The sequence below is a fragment of the Artibeus jamaicensis genome, unplaced genomic scaffold (genome assembly GCF_021234435.1).
Source record: "Artibeus jamaicensis isolate MK-2021 breed Jamaican fruit bat unplaced genomic scaffold, CSHL_Jam_final contig_1526, whole genome shotgun sequence".
Classification (NCBI taxonomy): domain Eukaryota; kingdom Metazoa; phylum Chordata; class Mammalia; order Chiroptera; family Phyllostomidae; genus Artibeus; species Artibeus jamaicensis.
Window position 1 is genome coordinate 549,865 of NW_026521297.1, and position 15,505 is coordinate 565,369.

At 54.0% G+C, this 15,505-nt stretch overlaps 1 protein-coding gene across 1 annotated transcript in view; it reads right to left on the reverse strand.

Annotated features, from left to right (window-relative positions):
• SAE1 (SUMO1 activating enzyme subunit 1) overlaps window positions 1-15,505 on the reverse strand; it is a 58,184-nt gene that overhangs the window by 19,945 nt on the left and 22,734 nt on the right. Inside the window, exon 6 of the mRNA XM_037155106.2 lies at window positions 6,812-6,917. Within this exon, the coding sequence (XP_037011001.1) occupies window positions 6,812-6,917 (106 nt within the window). The remainder of the gene's footprint in view (window positions 1-6,811; window positions 6,918-15,505) is intronic.

Consider the following 15,505-nt stretch of genomic DNA (forward strand, 5'->3'; position numbering starts at 1 on the left):
GTTAGGACATCTCCCGGCTGATCGCCAATCCCCCTCCTTAATCCAACCCGTGACCACCAGTGGGGCTCCGCAGGGAAGAGCAACTCACCAGAGGCCACCAAGGGACGTCCTCTGCCCCTCTAGGACCTGCCTCCAAGCCACAGTTTGTACTGAAGGGGCTCGCCCAGCCCTAGACAAAAACTGGAGGCTTTCTTGCAGTTGGAAACCGTTTACATGCAAACACACCCTCTCCAGCGGGCCCAGCGCTACGGTGCATTGGAGCAAAGGCCCCCCGGTCTGCCTCCAGCCCGGACCCTCGAGGCTCCACTGTCCGCCCCCAGGGCCATAGGGCTTCTCCCACAGCAGGGGTCTCTCAGCACTGGAGCAGAGCTGGGGGCACCCTCTCCTTTCCAGAAGAGCTGTACACAAAGACCACCAGATTAAGACCGCCCACCACCTGCGGAGATGAGGAGGATGCTAAGTGTGCCCCCTTCCTGGGGACCCCGCACAGACAGAAAAGGCCTTTGCAGGTACCATCCGGCGGGTCACGACATGTTGAGGTTTGCCCAGATGCTGAGAACTGGGTTTTTTTTGGGAGGTAGTTTTTTGTTATTTTAAATTTTATGTTGAAGTAACTTTAGACGTAGAGAAAAACTGTACACAGAATTCCTGCATTACTGCACCTAGATTCCCCAAATGTTAATTAACATCCTACCACACGGGTCGTTATTTCTTTACATGTGTTTACACCCATTCACATACTTTCTCCTGAATGCTTTGAAATGTGCCCCAAAATACTTTCATGTATTTCTTCAAAATAAGAACATTCTCTTCCATAACCATAAAACGATGATCAAAATTACAAAATCAACCACGATCAGAGTATTGTCGTCTCATCAACAGACTCTTATCAAACTTTACCAGCTGTCCAGCAAAGCCCTTAGAGCAAAGAGCAAGACCTTCCGGGCTCCGGGCTCCAGGCTCCGGGCTCGGGCCCCACGTGCCCCTTCATCACCACGCCTCCCGGTTCTCTAATCCGGAACGGGGCTCCTCAGTCCTGTGGGATACTTTCGAAGAGTGCAGGCCGTTTTCTGAACGAAATACTCTTTAGGTCGAGTTTGTCTGGTGTTTCCTCATCGTAAGATTCTGACCACCAGCCCTGGAGGAGCGATCCTGCGAGGTGCGGCGTGTCTTTCTCAGCACAACCGGTCAGCAGGCACGCGGTCTGCTTGTCCCTCCCCAAGATGCTTACTTTGATCTCTTCACTGAGGAACAATCTGCCAGGGCTCCCTAAAGTCTCTCTCAGCATTAAAAAGCACCCTGGGCGGAGACACCTACCCTGATTTCACAGCACACCTTCCCATCGGTCTTAGCACCCCCATTGATGAGTCTGGACCGGAACGATTCTCGGCACTGTGGTGAGAACTCAGACATCTGCACCTGCAACACCCCTGCTTCACTGACTGCCATTCTACTGTGAAAAAGACCCTCCTCCTCATCCCCGTTTGCTTCCTTAGTCACCTGCCAGTGCGGGCTCACGGGTTCTCATTCGATGGACTACGGTCTATTGCCATCGTCATTTACTCTGTCCGCGGACCGTCCCCAGAGCTGGCCAGTAGCAGCTCCTTCACGTTGGCTCCTGTGTCCTTATGACGAGACCTGTCACTCTCTGAACGTTTCCTTCCTTCCTGGCTCCGAGCTCACCTGGCGTTTTCTCTCACCCCAGAACCGGCCGTTCCCCCAGGAGCCCTGTTCCCGGGGGTGCCAACAGTCACAGCCTGGGCACATGCTGTGCTCCCTGTCACTGGCTGTCTTCGCCTCTAAAGCCCCTCAACAGATGGAGCCAGAAAACGTGCATGTAGCCCTGGCTGGTGTAGCCCAGTGGATTGAGTACGGGCCTGTGAACCAAAGGATCGCAGCTCGATTCCCAGTCAGGGCACATGCCTGGGTTGCAGGCCAGTTCCCAGCAGGGGGCCCACAAGAGGCAACCATACATTGATATTTCTCTCCCTCTCTTCTTCCCTTCCCCTCTAAAAATAAATAAAATCTTAAAGAAAAGAAAACACGCATGTATAAGTGTGAAAGCACACACACACGTACACGTACACTTCTCTGGCTACAAATAAGAGAACCACGGGTTCATGGAAGGACTGAGATCCGACCCGATCCCACAGGTCCCTCCTGGCCTCCCCGCCCTCCCCACCGACAGGAGCGCCCTTTCTGGCACCGACGACAGAGCAGAACCACCCTGCCTCTCGTTACCCACAACATAGGTATTCACCTGTCTGTCTGCGTGGCTCTGGAACTGCTAACCCTCACCGCTGGGACAGACACACCTACCAACCAGAGTTCAGTGTGTTTACAGTTCTTTTTTCTGAAGTCTGAGGACAGTCAAAACACTGCATGGCAGCCACGCAGGTTAGTTCCTTTTTTCCTGCCTCCAGGTACTAATGGTCCCATTTAAAACACAGCACCTAACAGATGTAAAAATGCAAACATGATCGAGGCTGACACGGGACCCGGGTCCCCATTCCCCGGAGGCAGGGGTCTCCCTCCGGCTACCTGGCCCTCAGAAATCTGGGGGCTTTACAGGCACGCGGCGATGCCGGCCACCCCGGGGCTTTCTCATTCATTCCGCCCGAGCTAGAGCCAGGAGTCGGTATTTTGCAGCTATCCTCAGAGTGACTCTGACGCCCCACCACTGGCTCTAAGACAAGACCCTAGAAACTCAGGGCCCCAAGAGTCTCCTTCCGCGGGAGCCCAGACGGTCCAGCCCCTCGGGGCCTCGGTCTCCGCACTGCTGCCCGTCTGCCCGGGCTGCTCCTCGGCCTGTGGCAGCCTCACCTCCCTTCACCGCCTGGCAAATGCCTAGCCTCTGACATCCAGCGCCCAGGTAGGCCTCCTCCTCCAGGAGGCCTTTCCAACTCCCAAACACGGCCGCACCCTGAGCCCCCCCAGGCCCCTCCCACAGGTCTGCTTCGATCACTATGGGGTAACTCGCACGCACTGAGACACAGGACACAGCACAGCAGCCTCTCCGTTGCCCTCCGTCCAGCTCCCCTCGCGGGGGCGGAGTTATTTGCTTGTCTTTCCCTCCGGCAGCAAGGCTCAGTCTCCCCGCTCAGAGGGCTCCCCGCGTGGGGTCCGGCACCAGCGGGCGCTCTGAAAGGAGGCTGCTCCACGGTTGTCTGCAGCGCCAGCCTGTGGCTCCGACGTGGCCGGAGCTCTCTGGGGCCAGGCATCGGAACCCAGACCGAGAAAGTCGAGGCTGCCAAGGATTCTCTGCCGAGCAACGCTCATCTTGAGACGAAGTTCCAGTTCTCCCTGAACCTGCCTGTCACTGCTCGTGCTGGTTACGTGAAGGCTGTTTCCATCCTGGACCTGGTATTTTTAGCGCTCCTGTTATGATAAACTCACACTAACCTCAAAAGGAACAAATCAAAGTCAACTTTTTGCCACAGGAAACCAGCTCATGCTTAATGTTTTGCAGCTTATCACGGGAGAATAATAAAAAGATGAGACCTTTCTGCTCACAGATGGCAAGGCCAACTCTCAAGATAGTGGAAAAATGCAACAGGAAGCGTGCAGTCTGGCCACTATCTTATAGTAAACTGGAAAAATACTCAGCGCCCAAACAAGGCCGGCACATGCGCACGGGCGGCTGCTTCCCCAGAGGCCGAACTGCGAGTGGGGAGGTAAGACGCACCTGCGTGGGAGGGGCCAGCTGGGACCAGCCCGGCTTCAGATCCCGCAGGGACAACTGGGGGCAGGCTGCTCTCCGTTTAGCCTGGAGCAGGTGACCAGACCAGCAACAGAGTCACTCATGCCTAAAATATGTATTTATCAAGCACCTACTACAGTCTCCGACGGGGCAATGAAGCCAGGGTCTCTGTGAGGCAGCCTCAGGTGTGCATCGCAGTCAATGCCCCGTCTTCGCTGGGAATTCTTAAGGCCCCATTAGGTGGATCGGTCATGGTCCTGGAAGGGTCTTGGGAATAAATTCCAAGGAATGGGAGGCCCTGGCCAGGTAGCTCAGTCGGTTAGAGCACTGTCCTAGAACACCAAGGTGGTGGGTTCAACCCCCCACCATGTAGTGGAACCCACCAATGAATGCACCAAGAGGCACACCAAGACCTGGGCAGAACTGAAACCAACTTAAGTGACGTGTAAGACGAGACTGGTTGCAGAACCGATGAATGACATCAAGTGAGAACTTAGTGCACACTTTTAAAATGGGTCAACTTTCTGGAATGAGTCATACCTCAATAAAGCTGTTAAAAGCATACAAATACAAAGATCTCACTGACTTTACATCGAGGAGAGATTTCAGACACAGGCTAAGTAGCGTAGTCCTTCCATTGTCACAGGTGAGGAGATAAGATCCTAGAGAGGCAAACCAGTGTTGGGCAGAGGGCGCCGTCCCGTGAGGGCGCCTGTGCTCTCCTGGGCAAGTCCAACAGGGTGGAATTGCAGGAGAACCTCACAGGTGTACAAACGGCGGAGCAGAAAACGGAAAGAACTTCTCTGACTGTAACAGCAAGGTGACGCATCCGCAGAGAGACACCTTAATGCTTACGGGCTGAGGGCTCTAGGCTGCCGGCGGTAACCAGGGAACGAGAGCATAAGAGCAGTTCCCTCTACTTCCAGAACCTTCGTGCAGCAGGCGGCTGAGAGAGTTATACAGGGAGGCACAGACAGAGAGACACCCACTGTTTTCGGAACGACTGCTGGTAGACCTGGGACGCTCAGCTTCCACCCCCCTAGCCATCGACAACCTGTGTCCTCTTACGCAAAACACGCAGCCTCTCTGGGTCTGTTCCCTTATCTCGAGAAACCAAACTGGGGACATTCTCATGGTGCTGACCTCATTCGGGGCTATAATGATGGTCTAGACAAGGAAACACTGTGAAAACGGTGGAGGGTTAGATCGGGGAGCCGCGACCTCGGCACTGCTGTTGCCAGGGGCCAGGAAACTCTTTCATGGGGAGCCGTCCTGGGCCTTGTGTCAAGGGACACAGAGCAACCGCCCTGCCCTCTCCCCACTAGATGCCAGCAGCACCTCGCCTCACCCACCCCCAACGGTGCCAACGAAATGTGTCTGCAGACGCTGCGCATGTACCTGGCAGGCACGCTGGCCCTGGCCGGGAATCTCCAGGTCACGGTAAACTCAAATACCAGCTGACCAATGAGATAAGCAGCAGTCCTGCCCAAAACCTTTGCAGACCACCCTGACAGGTAGGACTCGGTTGGTCAGGTGTTGTGCAGGAAAATGAAAGGTCACTGGATTAGCTTTCTGGTGAGGACACGTGCCTGGGTTGCGGGCTTGGTCCTAGTCGCAGTGGCAAGCTGATACCTATCTCTCTCTTTCTCCCACCCTTTTCCCCCACATCGCTGTTAAAAAAAACAAACAAAAAAACCCCACAGAAAACAAACAAACAAAACTTAGCAAACTAACAGCTATTATTTACTGAAGGCACTGAGCAATCAGCCTCTCCCAAGGGGTGAGGCCCACTGCTCTCTGAGTCCCAGAGAGGGGGCACTGCTGTGACCACAGCTGGCACTTCCGGGCTGAACTGTCCCAGTCCTTAATAGGGGCTTTTCTCTGGATTTTACACTCACAAGCAACAGACGCATTGCTTACTGCAGCCATTCCATTACTTCTACGCAAACAGGTATTAAGTGTTTCGAAATAGTTGCTTCCCCAACTCTCCTTGTTCCTAATCAGGTTAACGGCATTAATTAGTAGGGGAAGAGCTTTCTCATAAATAACGGAAAGGTAAACGTTAGCTGTGTCTGACTTTCTGACTACGACATTAAGGAGGTTTTACATGGTTCCACGCATCCCCTTCAGAGGCAGGAATGTGTGTGGACCAGCCTGCACAGCCTCATCCACCCGGACTTGGGGGGGGGGGGGTCGGTGCTCCTGGAGTCTGTCTGCGCAGACCAAGTGGGGGGGAGTGGGGGTGCAGCTCTCCTCTCAGCACTGGGGGGAGGAAGACCAAACACCGTCCAAAGGCAACTGGAGATGCGATACAGACAAGCTACATCTGCAACTCAGAGTCGCTCAGAGAAAGGGCCACGGCTCTGCAAAAACGCTGACGCCCATCAGCCTGGGAGCACACCTGGGGCCTGGGACAGGTGACCAGGGGGCTTCGGCATGAGGTGGGACGATGAGAAAGAAGTGGGGAGCTCAGTCCCCAAAGCACAAAAATGTCAAGGTGATTTTTTTTTCTAGTGGTTTCTACAATAAATGAGTTATTTTTACACTAATTAACTGATATTTTTACACTTACTTGCTGTGTAACTTGAAGCATATGAGAAACCTTCATCTCTCTGTGCATCAGTTTCTTTTTCTTTAAAAAAGGGGTAGTAATCGTATCTACGCCCAAGGGCTCGTACTAAGCACTCAATGTTAGTTATTAAAAGAACACTAAAGAAAACTTAAAGTGCCAGGCAGAAGAACAATGAGGAAAGAGCCAGACAATACTTTGCTAACAGTCCCCTGAGCACCAGCAAGGAGGGAAGGGGGGGGAACCACTCAGGCGAGGAGAGCTGCTTTCGCGGCCAAGGAGACCTCCAAAGAGGGAAAAGTGGTCTCAGAAGTTGATTTACGTCGTTATCGCAGGCTCAACTTTGGAGGGCTGTTCATTGCAACAAATAATAAACGAGTGCAAAACCCACTAAGAAACCAGAGCTCAATGACGGCCCTGGTCTCCATTCGCTCGGATGTGTGGCCGTGGAGAACCGGCTAACGAGGATCCGCCTGAAACGGACCCTGCAACCACGCTTGCGGAAACCAAAGCCCGGCACGCCGGGCGCCTCAAGCCCTCACCTTGGAGGAGAAAGTAATCCGGAGTCGTGCGCTTCAGAGCCGCCTTCGCTTTGTCGCTGCTCCAGTCCACTTCCAGCGCTTCTTTAACAGAGCAGAAGACCACCTTCTGTTGAAAAAAAAAACAAAGGCAAGACTGCTTAGGGACAAACTACATTGGCTTTAAACCACAAGGCAGCTCCTCACCATCCAGAAACGTCACTCTCTAAGGCCTGCTGTTCATCAGAAGAGGCGGAGGCGCAGGCGCAGTGGGCACTGAGCATGGATGGCGTACCCCCCCCCCCCCGGGTGATGAGCGACACGCTCCCCGCTGTGCGGGGACGCAGGGCAAAGCCGGAGCCCTGGCTCGCTCTTGGTAACTCTGGCTGTATTTACCCTGAAGAAATACTTGCACAAGCGAAGAAGTGTCTAAAAATAATAAGACTGTTTTTGTAACAGTAAACAAAAACTAACAAAAATTAATAAATGTCTCTCAGTAGAGGATGCTTTGCTACTGCCAATGGATGACAATAGGAACAGGAAACAGCAGCAGCAGCAGCAGCAGCAGCAACAAGGGGGGGTGAAAGGGCAGCGCCGGGCTATGGAAATGGCAATGGCATTTGCAAAAGCCCTGAAGTAGGAGGAAGTGTGGTTAAAACCTATGAAATCAAATCAAATAATCTTAGAAAACACCATAGCATGTATTTTAAGACACAATTAAATATGAATGAGAAAACGGTGTTCCTTTCCCCTTCCTGAACAAGGCAATCCAAAAGCCAGGTGCTGGGACTGAGGAAGGGCAGGGAAGAGAGCGTGTGCGGAGCCCAGGTCGGGCGCTCAGGGGTTGGCGTGCGTCCCACACACGGAAAGGCAGGATTTGGGCTCCAGGCCAGGGCACACCCCGAGGCTGCAGGTTCGATCCCTGGTCAGGGTGCATACGGGAGGCGACCCGAACGATGTTTCCTTCTCGCATCGATGTCTGTCTGCCCACTCCTTTCCCCTCTCTCTCAAAGTGAAAACATTCTTAGGTGAGGATTTAAAAAGTAATGAAAGCAACAATAATCTAAAAGCAATGACCACACCACCAACGCCCAGACCTTGGTTTCCAAGCACCATGCCAGTGTCTCTGAACATTTCCCCCTGGAGAAACAGCGGATTCAAACCTCAGGCACGAGAGCGCGGGAGACTCCGGAGCGCCACCTGAGCCCGACACAACGACACAAGTCAGCGCTCGGAGAACCATGGGGACCCCAAAAGGGAAACAGGAGCCCACTCAAAGGAGCACGCACTAGAACAATTTGAGGATAAAGAGAAACAATAGCAAATTACACCACTTTAAATACGCTAGAATCCATCAGTCCACAAACCTAAAATTTATAATAAAGTTTAATGAGGAATGGGATGTTTACGTCTTCAAAACACTTCCGCACAAAGCGCACTGGTCACACGAAGCAGAGGAACTGTGTTCCGAGAGGCTGGGCGGACAGACCCTCCCTCCGCACGAGGGAAGCAGCGCGAGCAGTAGGGGCAGCACGTGGGACCCATGCACCAAACCGCGGGCTCTGATGAGAACCATCCACACGGCAGCATGTTTGCCAAAATGTGTCGCTGGACTCTCATCGTGAGGCAACATGGGATGAAAATCCAGATTCACATGACCCTGAGCTGGGTCCTTCTGCCACATGGATGTGACTGGAGCCCCTGGCAACGCCTGCACGGGGTCTGAGAACTGCACGGCGGCGCGGCCACCTAACCGGCGAGTCTGCTGCCTCTGACGGCGGGGCTGCGGGGGAGGAGGCCCTGTCTGAGAAAAACGGCCTGAAACACGGGGGAGTGATGGGGCACCGTGCTGGCGCTGTGCTCGGATGGTTCAGAAAAAATACAGCTCTCGGTACTAGCTGCTTTTACTGAGTTTAAGATGGGTGTGAGCGCAGAAATAACTCAAAACTTACAGAGGCACGTGTCTCCTCTCTTCTGTCTCTGCACACACCACACGAACTCCGACCTCAGGTGTGTAAGACGGAGACGGAGACACTGAACACAAGTGTGCCCTTCCGGAGGCTCGGTAAACCCAGACCCGTCAGCCCCCAGGCAGCTCCCACAGCCAGCCAAGGACCAAATGGGTTTTAGGGATGGAAGTTCGAACTGCCAGTGAAGGCACAGGGCGATGGTTGCCGCTTGGAAGGCGGCTTCTGCACCCCCAGCGTCAGTCCTTTCGGGGTGGCATGTGAGATGTCCGTACCACCCTCAGACCTCTGGTCAGTGGGTCTGCTGACCTCGGAAGATAAGTCATGGTGTCGAAAGACAGACTGCCCGCCCTTCCTCAGCACGTCTTAGGCGCAGATCAGCCTGGGAAGACCACCACGAGGAGGCTACGGACTTGCATCCTGCTTGAAAAACGACCAAGACCTTAACCCAGAGTTCTGGAGGACTGCCCGACTGAAAGCAACGCTGAGAATCCATGGGTTCGTCAGACCCCGCTATCTGACGATGAATGGAGGGAGGTGTGTGTGTCTTATTCTCAGTCCCAAGCAGGCCGGCCTCTAACACTTCCAGGGCCTGCGCAAGGGTACAAATGGAAACCCATGCATCAGGCCCACATGTTCGGCTATATTGCAAATCATACTAAACAAGCTGTTAAATAAAGGATATACTTGTCCTTCCTCCATAGCCACTTAGAAGATCAGCGCCAAATGCAGAATTCTCCCACTCCGCGGAGCTCTGCGCCAAAGCGAGGCGCACGGGGAGGCTGCTCTGCCCTCTGCCCTTCTCTTTCAGCTCCGACCTACAAACTGACCGTGGCCCCCAGACCCCACGGTGAGGCCTGCACTCCAGAGACAGGTTGGGGAAGAAGTCCAGAAAGCCTGGGAGGTAGGATTCCAGTGTCCCAGGCACCCAGCACAAGGTCTGCACCGGGGGAAGGCTCTGCACCCCAGGCGGACACACCTTGACCCTACGAGGGAAATGGCTGGAAGGAGGACAGTGGGACCTTCTAGAGCACCAGGGCCGAGGGCAGAGGCCCTTTTTCCTCCCCAAGTCTAAGGGCAGAACAATTCCCAGTTGGGTCACTTATTGTGACCCTAGGCAAATGAATATATGCTCAGGCCTGACTGTGGCAGATGATTTTTAGGGACACTCCTTGGGTGTGTGGGGCAGAGGCCCACAGCGGCTCTGTCTGTGCTGGGGACTAGCCCTCCAGCCACAGGTGACGTGCTGGGGAGAGCGCTGGCCCAAGCCTGACCAATCAGATTCTTCCTTTCTCCTGGGAATTGAGAATTGAAAGCTGGAAATAGACCCTTATTAAGGGCAGAGCTCTAAAGACAAAGGCCAAATTCCTACCGCCTCGGAGGCCCCAGCTGCCCGGTTTTCACCCCTCTCAAATCACAGTGCTTCTTTATCTTGTGCTGCTCCGGCCTGCCTCCAGTCAATGTCCCCTTTTTTGTTTTCCAATGGCCCCAAGTCTACTGTCACTGACCACAACAATTAGAAACAAAACAAAACGTACCCAAGCTGCCTAGTTTGTGGTAAGACACATGCAAACGGCGGTGCCTGCCTTACCCCGCTCACCAGCACTGGGTTTACAGAGAAAACTCACCTGAGGGCCCTCTCGGGGAGGAAGGGTCTTTCCAGGGAGGTCCCCGGGAGAGCACCACCCATCTCTACCCAAAGAGCACGCCAGACCGGGCAACTCGCCCCTCACTCCCTGGCCCCCGCCCCTCCGTGCCCTCGGCTCCAGGACCCCCCCGACTAGAATGCCTGAGGCACTCCCCTCCTTCCCAGAGAACCTGAGCCTTAAGGCTTTCGATCCGAGGGTCCAGTTAAGACTAGTAACAAGCACCTCACAGCCCTCAGAGGTTTCCCGAGGCAGGGCCCACAAGGAAAGGCGGAACAGGGAGCAGGCTACACTGTTCTGCAAAACCCGGGAGCTGCCTCTCACCTGAGAAAAGCCCAACAGTGCCTATAAACAATGAATTCTTGCCCTGGCTGGTGTAGCTCAGTGGATTGAGTGCGGGCCTGCAAACCAAATGATCGCAGTTTGATTCCCAGTCAGGGCACATGCCTGGGTTGCAGGCCAGTTCCCAGAAGGGGACACATGAGAGGCAACTGTACATTGATGTTTCTCTCCCACTCTCCTTCCCTCCCCCTCTAAAGATAAATAAATAAAATCTTAAAAAAAGAAAAAGATGAATTCTCCACCCGGCCTACCAGCCATCAGATGGGGGGGGGGGGCTGTGCCAGGCCATTTACAAGAGTGGGAGATGTCAGTGACCTTGTCAACACAACGGGAGCCGGTTCGCTAGACCACAGCGGGGAGACGCAAGCCAGGCTCCCCGCCAGCGCGCACAGGGCCGGGAGCGCTTCTGAAAACAGAGTAACAAAGTCCAAACACAACAGGTGTCGTATGTGTCAGGTGCTTACATGTCTCACACGTACTCATCAGCACCCCAACTTTATTACGTACACTACTGTACGCCTGCTGGAAGGAATACTGAAAAGTCACTATGGGGGGCGGGTTCACGTTCATTCAACTTGCTCTGTGTTTCCCACACCTGGGACTGTCAAGAGAGTTGACTTTTTAAATTAGGCTGAACATCTGTAACACGTGACGGGGTTTGGGATGTAAATCGGAATCGAAACAACGTGCAAAACGACAGCTTTCCAGGCCCAACCTCCACACCTTCTCCTGGGAGGCCGGCGTCTTGAAAGCGCAACCAGAGACAGTCTCACCCTCGGCCAAGTGGCCCCAGGGCCCCAGGTCAGCACACGCGACTGTCACATGGGGCTGGCTCTGGTATGTCTGTGGATAAAACTGCGCGGTGGGACTGCGTGGGCAGGGCCTGGTAAAGGTGAGAGGCGCACATCCCGTTTTCGTCCTGCATTATCTCCCCTGGAGAAACCACGCAGCTGCCCGCGGAGGTCAGTGACACACGCACGGAGCACCGACTGCAGCACAACTCAGCTGTAACAGCAAACACACACCTACATGGCCGTCAATAGCCCGGTGGCGATGCGGTCGCACAACACACACTCTGCAGTCAGAGAAAAGGGAAGAAAGGAAAAGAACTTCCGAGGGCTGTCCGAGAGGACTCACAAACACCCCGCTGGTCAAACACCCCCCGCCCTTGCAGCACAAATGCAACAGCCACCCGTGGTTACCGAGCACGTGGACTGTGGTCAGAGATGCTGGAGAAGCGACTTTTCTATTTTATCTAATCTTGATTAATTTTAATAGTCACCTGTGGCTAGTGGCTACCAATACAGACAGCGAAGCCCGAGAACTACAGAGATATATAACACTGCTCTTAAAAAGCAGGTGGTGGCACTCACACGCTAAGAAACCAATTTTTTTAAAAAAGATTTTATTTATTTATTTTACAGAGTTGGGGAAGGAAGGGAGAAAGAGGAGTGAAACATCAGTGTGTGGTTGCCTCTAGCACGCCCCCTACTGGGGACCTGGCCTGCAACCCAGGCATGTGCCCTGACTGGGAATGGAACCAGCAACCCTTTGGTTTGCAGGCCTGCACTCAGTCCACTGAGCTACACCAGCCAGGGCAGAAACCAATTTTTAAGAAGTTAAAAATGCCCTGGCCGGGCAGCTCAGTTGGTTGGAGCATCATCCTGATATGCCAAGGTTGCAGGTTTGATCCCCAGTCAGGGCACAAGCAAGAATCAACCAGTAAGTGCATATGTAAGTAGAACAACAAATTGATGTCTCTCTCTCTCTCACTCTCTTCCCCCCGCTCTTAAAAAAAAAAAAAGATTAAAAAGCACACCAAACAATTCCATGCTGCTGGGACACACACACATAAGAAAAAATGCACAGGAATGAAAACTGCAATGAAGGACAAAGGCTACTTATGACGGGGACGGATTCCAGGGCTGGACCCGACCACACTGGTGATACTTCATGCTCTACACTAGGTGATGGGTACGGGCCCGGCTATATCCTTCCTACTTTACACCTACGATACCACGCAGTAAATTCTACAAACGCACAATAAAACGCCGGGCCAAGCAGGGCTCTATCTGCTCCCCTCAGGTACCTTGTGAAGCCCACACGATGTACCGGCACCCAAGGGAGAGGAGGGAGGCGCAGCATGCAGCCCAGCACCGCAGCACTGGAGAGATTCTGGGCGTTAAGTTCAATGCTGTGTTACTGTCACGTTCTGAAACTTGTGGCACCATTGTTTACATCGAGTATTACACACACACACACACACACACACACACACACACACGGAGACTGGATTGTGCTGTAAAGCTGGTTAGGACCCCCCCATCCCTGATCCCGAGGGCCCAGAAACTTTCCCCGGTGCGACAGGCGCCATCAGACTCTGCCACCGTCGGCACAGCACCAAACCCTCTGCAGGCACACCCTGCGCTACCCTGCACCCCTCCCCCAGACCAAGAGATTCTGACAATTAGCAGCGTTTGGGCCTCAGGATCTGGTCGAGGCAACTGGATAACTTACTTCTAGACATTCCCGGCCAAGTGCCCTGTCCTGTTTGCAAATCTGTTCTCGGTTTAGCTCAAAACCCTAAACTGTGAGGACTAATGTGCTACAAAGCTAGTCCAGCTTAGTTGATCACAAAAGAAAGTTAACTCAAGAATTCTGTTTAAAACTCCAGTAATCTGTATAACAGACAGCCGAGACTACCCTGCACACGCATTTCCTGGATGTGAGAGCACCAGGCGCTGCCTGGCAGAGGGAGCGGCCCTGTATGTACGGGGCTTAAACCCCACGGGAGAGACACTGACGAGTGACCCGGACAGCAGTCAGCCTCGAGAGGCAAGATGCCACCAGAGATGAGGAAAGAAACTCGCCAGTCACCAGGAATGTCTCTTTAAGGATGCGGGTGAGGGGAGGAGGACGGAGCTGTCAACAAACCGCCCCGACAGGGGGATCAAAATAATGAATCACTACCCCCCTGTGGAATTTTACACCTAATTCATGAGCAGAGTATTAACAGTGCCCAAATTAGTCACCTACTATTTTCAGAAGCAGAGGTAAAATTAAATCTGTATTTCTTAGCACGTCAGGAACAAATCCTACTTTACGTTTCCTTTTAAAAGTGCTAGTAGGACGAGTAACACCATCGGGCAGCTACTCGTGCCGGGCGGCCCCTAACAATGAAGGAACGCGAGCAGCAGAAGGGACTGTGAGAACGGCCTTTCCTCCCCAAGGTTTTCCAGGAAGGAGCTCCATCTTTACACGCTGTATAAAACGCCAAAACCCCCTGGAAACTCCCAGGGGACCCGCCGTGTAAATCACACGGTGAGCCAGTGACCGTGACTCAGCCTGAGCTCTCCCACCTGCTGGCCGCTGACCCTCTCCCAGCTCCAGCACCGGCTGCAGATGGGGACGACAGGGCTGGACATGACCCCCTGCACCCTGCACTGTGAACTTGCCCTGCACACGGTGGTTTTTTTTATTCATTGATTTCAGACAGAAACATCGATGTGCTGCTCTGCTTACGTATGCACTCACTGGTTGACTCTTGTACGTGCCCTGACTGAGGACGGAACCTGCAGCCCTGGCCTACCAGGATAATGCTCTAACCAACTGAGCTACCAGGCCAGAGCCACACGGCAGGCGTTTTGCAACTCACAGAAAGAGAAAGAGATGGCTGTCTCGAGTGAGGAAAGCCAGAGTCACTTTGTCCTAGGTCTGTGCTTTTGTGGATCCGGCTTCCTGTCACCGAACGCTGGTCCCGGCCTCGGGGTGGCAAACCTGAGTCTCCACACCAACTCCAACAGCTCTCTCTCCTCTCTCTGGGAAACTTCCCGAACACGATGCACTGCGCATCACTGTCCACGGAGGTTTGTGCCCGAGACCTGGTTCCCATGAAACCTGTTACTCGACTTCTTGGGGGCACCAAACGCAGCACGCGACCTCTGAGCACCCACCCAGCCCTATCTGCCCCGATGGCGCGCATGCTACAAAGGCCTAGAAAGGCCCCGTGTCTTCCTCGATGGTGTGAAAACCACAATCTCTGTTTTCCCTCTTTGTTTTTTAACGTTTCTAATTTAGGAGCACAATGCGTACCTTGAAGCAAAAGGGGCTTTACCACAGTTGGAACCTGACCAGAAACCTTTCACAGGAAACAGGAAGTGGCTGCTCCCCCACCCCAGGCTGCACCCCGACCATAACCCAACCAGTTGTTCCAGCCCATTTAGGCAAAAGGGCAGACTCTGAATCAAGGAACTTTTGAGCTGAAAGAAAACTTCCACACAACAGGGCGGTCTCTGCCCAAATGGAGAAGCCTCGTCGTGACGAGGGGACGGCCGGGACCGGGCGGCCCAGGCCTTCCCCGGGGCCCCTGGGGAGGCCGCACAAAGGCAAGGCTGGAATCCCGGGGATCGGCACCAGGAATGCACCGAATGCCTCGCAACCTCAAGGGCTCGGGTTGGAATCTGGGCCTGAATTGTCCGAGGGAAACAGCTGACTAACAATGTCAGCTGGGGCGTATTTTGATACCTTCCACTTCCACCCCACGTAGGACGGGGCCACACGAAGCACTCGGTGACCGAGGAGCCCGGGGATGGCAGGCGAGTGCCTGCCCGCGCCGCCCGCGCCGCCCGCATTCCCCTCATAGCGACGGACAGTGGCTCCGGAAGGGGAGACTGGTGTCCGGAGCGGCCTCAGCGGGCACCTCCAGAACCCACTCCCAGGACACTTCCAGCGGTGCCGGTGGACAAAGCCAGGCACTCTCCATT